This window comes from Meleagris gallopavo, chromosome 3, assembly GCF_000146605.3.
Source record: "Meleagris gallopavo isolate NT-WF06-2002-E0010 breed Aviagen turkey brand Nicholas breeding stock chromosome 3, Turkey_5.1, whole genome shotgun sequence".
NCBI lineage: Eukaryota > Metazoa > Chordata > Aves > Galliformes > Phasianidae > Meleagris > Meleagris gallopavo.
The window spans coordinates 14,317,677-14,327,607 of record NC_015013.2 but is presented as its reverse complement, the minus strand read 5'-3'; the positions used below and the strand labels follow the sequence as shown (position 1 = coordinate 14,327,607).

The 9,931-nt window shown below is 34.5% G+C and overlaps 1 protein-coding gene across 1 annotated transcript in view; it reads left to right on the top strand.

Annotated features, from left to right (window-relative positions):
• The window catches only part of RELCH (RAB11 binding and LisH domain, coiled-coil and HEAT repeat containing), a gene marked incomplete at its 5' end in the record, with an annotated part of 72,731 nt that overhangs the window by 38,754 nt on the left and 24,046 nt on the right, over window positions 1–9,931 (top strand). Inside the window, 5 exons of the mRNA XM_010708466.3 lie at window positions 530–642; window positions 5,443–5,533; window positions 7,739–7,810; window positions 8,627–8,767; window positions 9,413–9,577. Of these exons, the coding sequence (XP_010706768.1) occupies window positions 530–642; window positions 5,443–5,533; window positions 7,739–7,810; window positions 8,627–8,767; window positions 9,413–9,577 (582 nt within the window). The remainder of the gene's footprint in view (window positions 1–529; window positions 643–5,442; window positions 5,534–7,738; window positions 7,811–8,626; window positions 8,768–9,412; window positions 9,578–9,931) is intronic.

The following is a 9,931-nucleotide window of genomic DNA, read 5'->3' as shown; positions in this document are numbered from 1 at the left end:
GAAAAAAAAAAAAAGACAACCAACAAGAGGAACACCTTTAATTATATATTTCCCAGTCAACACAAAATAGGGGACATTTGTCTGCAGTCATCTTTACCAATGTATGTTCCTCAGTGCTTATTCAAACTTGTGCACAAAACTGTCATGCTTAATTGGTGATTTTGCCTTTAATTCCATGTTAGCTTTGTTCTGTAGATGTCTGTGGAGCTTTCTTACTTCATTAGGTAGTGGAGAAACATAAACCATGGTCCTCTAATTCTGGTTAAAAGTGACCCACGTATGTTAATTGTAATTTTTTGCAGAATTTTTGTTTATATATAGATCTTTCCTAGCAGGAAATAATTCTAACTTTCACAGACCTTCACTTTGTTCAGGTTACTTTTATAAGTGGTCAGGACTCCAAGACATCTTCTCTAACTGTTTTGATTTTATGTGGCTAGATTAATCTTCTTAGTTCTTTTGCCGTTGATGAATATACGCCCAAAGCATGTTTACTTTCTTTGCTTTTCCCCTACCTGCAACTTTTTAGGAACTGATCCCACTCATACTGTGTACAGCCTGCCTTCATCCCGAACCCAAAGAGAGAGATCAGCTTCTACACATACTGTTCAATTTGATCAAACGACCAGATGATGAGCAAAGGTGTGTTTGCATTTGTGTGTTGCGGGTCAAGAAAGAACGTTTTTTTCTTTGTCAAAGAAACAGAACTAATAGAAACTGGATATTATTGTATGATTTTAACTAGGTTTCTCTTCAGCTGCTATTTCACTGCTATGATGTTTACAAATTTGTATGGACTTTGAGACTTTGCATTTTCATAAACTGTACTTTCTAGTTACTGAAATTCAAGAATGAGGTAAGCTGCAGTGTAATGTTTCTTTTGCTTAACGATGATCTGGGATGTTCTCTGTTAAAATAAGCTTTAAAATCATAACTCTTAGTGACTGTATTTACAGGAATCAAAGCAGCTGTCTTAGTGTATCTTACTTATCTATATGGTTGTAAGTTAACTACCACGTGTAGTGTGGGAAAATAGTTTGAAAAAATAGCATTCTTTCTATTTGTAGTTCAATACTATGGTAGGAGTAAAAATTCAATAGACTGAAGCAATTATTTAACTTTGACAAGTGTTAAGAGCTTTGTTTTACTTTAGTTGAGACTTTGGAACGAAGAATACTTTCTATTGTGTTTTATAAATATGGATATTTCTTTTAGTCAGAAGAAGTCTGATTTTATACCCCTGTTAGCAAGATTATCCTTAAGGTTGAAAGACAGTACATGAGTTGGTTGTGTCATCTTTACTAATTGTGAAAAGATTTTTCATAGCTGGAGATGTACAGCTCTTCCATTATTTTCATTACGAGACGTTTGGCAAAGCATCTGTATCTACTGTTGCTCTATTCTGTCTTCAGACAAAACTGGTTTGAATAAAATAAATGGAAAGTGTTTCTTTTGAAGATTCTCTGCAACTTGAGTGTTCTGATCTTTTTCTAAATTTTTTCCACGGTAAAACTTCTGGCATAAATAAAAGCAGCTTATAGTGCAGTAGTACCATGCCCATTGAAGTTGCATCAAGAAGTGGTCCTCGTTCCACTTCAAATTCATTAGAAATTTTCTTCTGAAAATTCCGCTGTTAACTAAAATGTTTTGAATGTCCCATGCAGACTGTGAAGCTAAGATTATTTTGTGATTGAGAGGGAAGGGAAGTTGCATTTCACTTGTAATCTCTTGTAGTTTATTTGTCACACGACTGTGGCCTATCAAGTTGATTTTTAGATTTACCTGTTTAGCTGCTTAGGGGCTTGTTATGTCCAGCAGCTAAGAAAGAAGAAAGTCCAAGTTGCTTTTTCTTCCAAGTCATTCATTCTTTGTTGTGAATAGAGATTTATATCTAAGACTAACTTGCTTTCTCTAGAAATTTGGGAAGAATGTTCTGTCACACATTCCAGGGATTCTGACAGAACATGCCATATATGCATAACGTAATTTACGTAATTGGTAAATTTTGTGGTTTGTTTTAGTGTAGTCATAGCACCTGACTGAAGAATAAGTAACATTCTGTAAAGTTAGATAAATTTTGAAAAAAATTTAGAGAATGCTTTTTCAGAACTCGTTTCAGTCATTTTGTTATGTATTTATGTGAAAGTATATTATTAATTCCTGCTTTTTATCTAAATAAGTTTAGGTAATGTTTTAGCAGTCTTGTGCACTATGAAATGAGCCAAAATATTCATATCTAATGACCAGAACAATTATGTTAGTAAGCTCTTAGCATTATTCAGTTACCTTTTGCCATCTCATACAGGCCTATGTTCTACATTAAAGTAGCAGATGATATAAAGTTGACTTTTTTAGTGTGTTAAATAAAAGAGACACATTTATAATAAATACATAAAAGTAAGCCTTCTACTTACTATAAATAGTTGGCTTATAAAGTATGTTAATGCTTACGTGGAAAGCTTGTGTTATACTTGCTTCTGTGAAAGACATTTTGGCACTTCCAGATGTAGCATTTCGCCATAGTTTTGTATGCTTGTTACATTTAATAAGCCCACTTTCAACCTCTGCACTATTAATGCACTATTGGGATTTTCTAAATGTATATAAAATTCTCTTCTGAAAAGGAACAAATATGTCATAGTTTTATTTCTTTTTGGACAATTACATTGTTTTTGGAAGCTAGGGTGCCATGAAGAAAGCAGATTAACTTTGGGGTCTTCTATGAGAAGGTCAAAACATACGTGACCTTTTGAGAAGATCTGCAGGTAATATATGTAGAAATAGCACTCTTTATGAAGTCAATACATTATGCTTAGTGTGACTAGTATGTCTTTTCATAGGTTATATAATACCATCATGCAAAATGCACATAACTTAAGAATATACTATGGAAAACTCTAGTAAGCAAGCTTTAAATATAGGGGTGACAAAAGACTCTGGACTGGGTATTATAAAATTGAATTGCTTACCAGTGCATACAACCACTTAACAAAACCTCTAGAAAGAGTTAAAAATTATTAAATTGTGTTCTGCTCTAACTCCCTCCATGTTCCTTTAGTCTCATTCTTGATTTTTGCTTTGCTTTCTGTACTGATGAAGCAAAGTAGTGCTCTACTGAGTAGTACTGACTTGCTTTATCTTCCTGTTTAGCAGATTGTAAGTGCATAGTCTGAAGAGAGCTATTTGAAGAAAGCCTTCCAGCATCTTGTTAACGAAAGGGATCATCATGACAGTAACAAGAAAGATATTCCTGCAGTCTAAGCTGCAATTTTTGCAGTAGCTGTGTGTTAACAAACTTTGTTTCAATGACCTAGCACTGAGAACTTGACTCCCTTTCCTTCCTTTGAAGTACTAGTGGTTGTCATATGCTTCTAGGATGGTTACAGTAAAATATCTGAAACGTTATTTTTGAATACTTTTGTAAAATCTGAAAGTTCCCAACTTTATCAGCAGGGCAAAAAAAGAACACAAAAAAAAATCCTGACTTGGAGATTTCATTAAACATTTTTTAGAAGGTTTAGTGTAAAAACAATTTTCTTTCCCTTCTTCTGCAGTAGATTTCAGATGATTGTTGTATCCTCCTATTTGCTATTAATACATTATGAAAGTATGTTCTGTTGCCCAGTTATGGGATTAGGTGAGGCATGTAGATCAAAAACCAAAGGCACTTTAGTATCTCTTTTGTATGCCGTAGAATTTGCAGTTGCCATAAGCTTTTGTCTCCATATTGCTATCACAAATCAGCTTTTGATTTTGATTGATTTTTTGAGCCTTATCTAATCATCTATTTGGTTTTCCCTGAACCTTTTTATCTTGTTCAAAGGTCTAGTTCTCTGCATGTGGTAGAGAGGAGAAAAATAAGTAATTGTTCTGTTTTTTTCTTCTAAATTCTGGAAAAAATATTTTAGGTAGACTATTTCTCCTTGAAAATACTCTGATAGGAACTTATCTCTTTTTGATAGAATATATTGTATTACTGGTTAAGAGAGAACCAGCAGAATCTCTGCCTTTCAACCTTAAGGGCATGCTATTAGCTGCAGTAATATTTAGAAGTTAAGACATGACGCAAAAACGATAACAGATTAATCATAACTTAGTTTCCATGAGGTAATAATGAACAAACTCACAGTGGTATTCTAATCTTACTGTAGAGATGATGAAATGAGTGTCTTAGTCTACGTATTACCATTTAAAACAATTGATCTACGTTCTGATGTAAGTACTAAAACTAGATAGAACTGGTAAGTTGCATGCAAAGTTGACATGATTCCAATCCTATTAACAGGAGTAATAACAAACTCAAAAACCCTTGCAAAATAAACACTCATTAAATAGAAGTTAAAATATCACAAAGTACAGTTTTGCAGATGCTTGTAGTTTGATCTCATTTTACCTCAGTGGGTGTAAAAACAAACATTCTCCCATCCCTTCAAACTTCCTTCCTTATGTATTTTGCAATAAATTGGTCTGTCTCTAATCTTTCAGTATACATCCACTTTTTAGTATAATTTTACACTCTGCAGTATAAATAAAACCTCATTTTATGTATAGCTACCTGTGAGGAAGGCAGTTCTTCAAGCACCTTGAATGTAGATAAGATAATGGGAAAAATAATGAGGGATTTTTCACCTCGTATGTTTCTTACTCAGCTGCTTTTATTGTCTGGTCATAGGGTCAACTTATATTTTAAGGTTTTTGGATCTTAGTAGTAAATAATATTGGAAACAGTATTTCTTATCTCCTAAATATTTGTTGAAACATTAAATATATTCATATATCTCTGATTTCCTGCAAATTGAGGAAATTGAGGAAAGTTTTCTTGTATCAATTAAGAAAAAAGCAAGAATATAAATAAAATTACTCAGGTGATCATAGATATTGCTGGTTAATTGCATTCGTTTTTAATTATTTTCTTCCTTTAGAGGATTTCTGACAAGAGTCCAGTATGTTGGAAGAGATGACAGTAACTTGCACATTAGGATATTACAAAACCATTTCATGAAAGAATTAAGTTACTTTAAAAGTTATTAAAACCAACGAATGCTTCTAAATAGAAGCAGTAGGTAGTATTAAGTAATTTAGATCCATTTATTGCATGGTGAATCATAGTATTCAGAAATAAGATGTAAATCAGAGATTTAGTCAAATTCTCAAACCCAGATATTGGGAAATAAGTGCTCAGAGACTCCCAAATTCGATATTCTCAGCTCTGGTTCACGGAGTTTCGGATCTTCCAAGTTTCTGGAAAAGACACATAAAACAGAGAACAGTATATCAGCTTTCAATTTGAGATTTAGTCAATGTGTATGGTGTGAGATTTTGAATCTAAATGATTACCTGTTGCCTGATGGTATCTCCTTTTCCTAACATAAAGAGATAAGGCACATATATCATAGAACTTTTCATTGTAAGCAGATTAAAGTTTTTAATTTATGTTTTCAGGCAGATGATACTGACCGGTTGTGTGGCATTTGCCCGACATGTTGGACCAACACGTGTAGAAGCTGAGCTTTTACCACAGTGTTGGGAACAGGTAACAGCTTATTTTGTGCTTTACATTTGATTGGGTTATCTGGAGGTGTAATTACTTGCATGTCACATACCTGCATGCGTTATATTGAAATGCAGATATTTGTGCACTTGTCAGCAGTGTTACCCAACCTATTGCCAAGCAGGAGTGTTTATAAATTTCACACAGTCATTTCCAGACCACTGGGATTCCACTGTCATTCAAATATGTCATTTACTGATTTTATATTGAAGTGATAAGTCCTTGGAGCAGTGTCCACACTTCAGCCAGCTTAAATTCTATAACAGAAAATTAAAGGTCAAAGTAGTCTGAAATAAGTGCCCTGTAGATGAATGTAATGTAAGTCTGAAGCTTACATGTGAGTTCCAGAATCCCAGCGACCTTTTCCACAGGTATAATAAATTAATAGAAATAACTGAACAACCAAACTGAAAAGCTCGTTCTCTTTCATCTGCGATACAGAAAGAGACCAACATGAGTTCACGTAAAAAAATCTTTGTTTTCCTGCAATGAAAGAAAAGGAAATTGATTGCCGAAAAGATGCTGAACAATTAAGCCATGATAAGAGTGGTAATGCTTGCTCTGATTAGTGTCTTTCTGCTGTGGTACTTGTCTATTGTTTCTCCACTGGCATAACTTAGCCCTTTCTGTTTTGCAATGACGTTCAATCTTTAATAAACTTAATGCTTTCTGACTGCACAAGTTACATATTAAATGCATAATTTGTGTGACATTTGTGTAATTAGATGCATTACATGTTTGACTGATATATCTACTGATTAAAGAAAAGACCTATAGCAGTTGAACATAAACCACAGTTTGTTTTCTTAGTCCTTCTGACGAGATTTAAAGAGAGTTTAAAGGAACTAATCTCACTTTAGGAAGAGCACATCTTCATCATAACATTTTCATGATAATTGCTGATGCACAGGAGAAACCAGATCCATCTGTATCAGTGCCACCTATCAGGCTGCCAAGCCATATGACATCATGCTTTTACTTCATGCAGTTTGCCAGGCTTTGTTTGCAGTACTGAAACCAGGTCAGCATTTTCTCTAGTAAAATACCAGCTGAATCTCATTGCCACAAAACTGAGATTGTAGAAAGAACTCAAAAATACAGTATAGTTTTCTACCTTCTTTCAATGATGTCTTAATCATGAGGGGCTTAGTAAGTTGGGCCCCAGTCAAAATCTACTTACAGATGTAAAAGACTAGGACATCAGAAAATATTACACTTCTATCTACACGTTCTGAAGCTCAGAATAATCAGGCTAGTCTTCGCCATTTTTTTTACCTGCTCTTCACAGCTATACATGTATGCAGGCTTACTCATCTCTGTTTAGTCTGTGGATGCTAAAAGTTTCCTAAGAAATTGTAACCAAGTAATTGGCATCTAAAAATACAATACTGCCAAATAAAAAACAAAGAAAAAGAACTGATAATCAATTTACCATTATGTTTACATTCTCATGGACTAATAATTTTCTCTGAATGACAAGCTTTATAGAAATTTGAGTACTTTCTTTCCTTTTTCTTTCCAGTATGTCAGTATGTCTTAGCAGTATATTGAAACATATCACCTGTGTTTTATTGTGCAACCAGTAGCTCTCCTCTCTCTCTGACCACTAAGGCTGACTTCCAAGATGTAAACTTCTTTCAAAACAAGGCAGAATTTTTATATGGCCTTTCAGTGGAAAAGGGAGGCAGGCAGCATGGGAACAAGAGGTTCTTAAGAACAGGAGCTGTTTTCAGGCACATCTTAGAAACATGACATCTTTGTCTAGACTTGGAAACTGAACTTTAAAAGAATGCAAATACTTTTTGGCTTAGTACCTGTGTCCTCTTTTGACCCTTACTGATCAGCAAGACCTGGGCAGTTGTGCTACAATGGTTGGCTCACATCACTAGAGGGCACTCTTGTAGTTCTTAGATGAATATTTTTAGTTCGTATACATATATGCTTCCCAGAATGTTCTCTTATTGTAAGCTCTCATTTACAGGACAACTAGAGAAGGCCTGTATCTGCCTTGCCTTTATGCCTCAGTACAAGAATTTGAGGCTGCTTCTTATGCGTATGCAGCTTCTACAGGCACAGCTAACGTTTATCTAAGAGGTGCACACATATCCTTCTATTGTAGTTCATACTAACCACATTTTAAATACTGGTCACTGCAAAGCAAATAGCCATTCTTTTTTTCTTCACTAGATCAACCACAAATACCCAGAGAGGCGGCTACTGGTAGCAGAATCTTGTGGAGCACTAGCACCTTACCTTCCTGTAAGTATTCATTCTGACCCTTTATACTTCCTGTGAAACCAAGGCTAAAATCTGTTGCATAACTTAAATATCCATTAGCTTTTTAAAATAAGGTGGTTCTTATACATAGGCAGGAACGTTATGTTCTACTTTGTCACACGTATGAAATTCAGTAAAGAGGAAGTGAATTATAACAAAGGAAGGCAAGTTAGTCTGGCTATAAAATGTCTTAATGACCAGTATGGCTTGAGCAAATTTTCATAGTTTCAGTAAAAATGAAATAAAGGTGGTTAGTATCAATCAAGGAAATCACCACTGAAAAAATAATTGGCATGCAGTAACGGAGTTCTGTAGATGCTGTGAAATATTTAAAGTGAAGAGTACTGCTAGTCAAAAGCTGTAGCAAAGATTAGTCTGTGACAAACTGGAATCTGAAGTTTCAGAGGAAGATGAAAATAACCAAAATTAAAAGTATGCTTCTCAAATTTAGCAATGGAGTGATTAAAGAGTCTGTTTTAAATAATCATGCCAAGTCTGGGCCTATAGTAGCGTTTTGCTGTTAGTTATTTTTGATATCCATGCTTCCATGTTAGTTAAAAGACTCCAGTTCTTTGCTTAGTAGAACAAAAGACTCTAATGAGCCTACTAGCACTTTATTTTCCTTTGTCTACTATTGTCACAGCTGAATGTGTGTCTTTCATTAGGAGATTCGTGGCTGTTGAAAGGGATTGTTGTTTGTAAGCACTAATAGAAATGCAAATCATTTATAAAAATTGATACAAACCAGCATATCTTGTTTCATTGGATTTAACAAGTATTTTTCTTCTTTACACACAGAAAGAAATTCGTAGTTCATTGGTACTTTCCATGCTGCAACAAATGCTAATGGAAGACAAGGCAGATCTGGTACGAGAAGCTGTGATCAAAAGCCTTGGCATCATTATGGGATATATTGATGATCCAGACAAATATCAACAGGTACAATTTGAGTTGAATTCTGTATGTATGGAATGTGTTTTATGTATACTTTGTGAATAGGAGGGTACATCGTTTTACACTGTACATTAAAAACTTCTGAATACTTGAAATGTTGATGGTTTTGTATTAATACTGCTTTTTATTGTGTCACTAAGGCTGAAAAGAGAGCGTATGCTTTCAAATATCATTAGAATCTCAGATGTGAGCCTCACATAGAAGTTTCTGTAATAATTTGTAATTCAAGTATATTCCACTTCATTGCCCACCTGACTCTGTTAGCCAGTTTGTTGTAATCACTTGTGAACAGATTAATCTACTACAATAAAGCTTACTTGTAGTTCTTCTTAATGTTGGCTAGCAGTATTTCAGATTCATGAAAGTGAAGAATTTACCTTCCTCTCCTTATGTTTTTGAAAGTGGAAAAATAAAAACGTGTTTGTGTTAATTCTGATAACTGCTAGCAGGATCATTGGACCAGTGACTGTTAAACTTTATGGATAAGGTAGGAATACATGTTGAGAGGCCTCCATGTACTGTTTTGATTTACTTTTTATTAGTGTAAAAGTCTAGTCTGTCTATGCTTTGCGTAGTAATCCTTCGAATAAATTGTAGGGAAAGTAATTAATTTTCTGTTATTTCTTCTAGGGCTTTGAACTGCTGCTTTCAGCTTTAGGAGACCCTTCAGAACGTGTAGTTAGTGCAACACATCAAGTGTTTCTACCTGCTTATGCTGCCTGGACAACAGAACTGGGGAACTTACAGTTCCATCTTATACCTACACTGCTTAGTAAAATTGAAAAACTGCTCAGGGTGTGTGTTTAGCTATTTCTACATTGGAGACTTCTCTTTGTAGCTTTATTATGTATGAGTTCTATGAGGGCGAAATTTTCTGGAGATTATAACTTTGCTTTGATAGGGGAAGAAAACAAACCAAAAAAAAAGAACAAATCAGATTCTTCTCTAATAGTATATTGCTTCATAGCCAATTAATGTACAGTTCAGAAAACATCTGGCCCGTGACCAGATGGTGCCTGTTATTCTGAATGCATTTGTCCTGTATTTAAATTGTGTCACATAGTGTCACTTTTAATAAAGTGCAGCCTTTATTGCACAGAAGATGTAGTTGAATGGTTTAGTTAAATGATATGCAGTTTTGCATCAGTT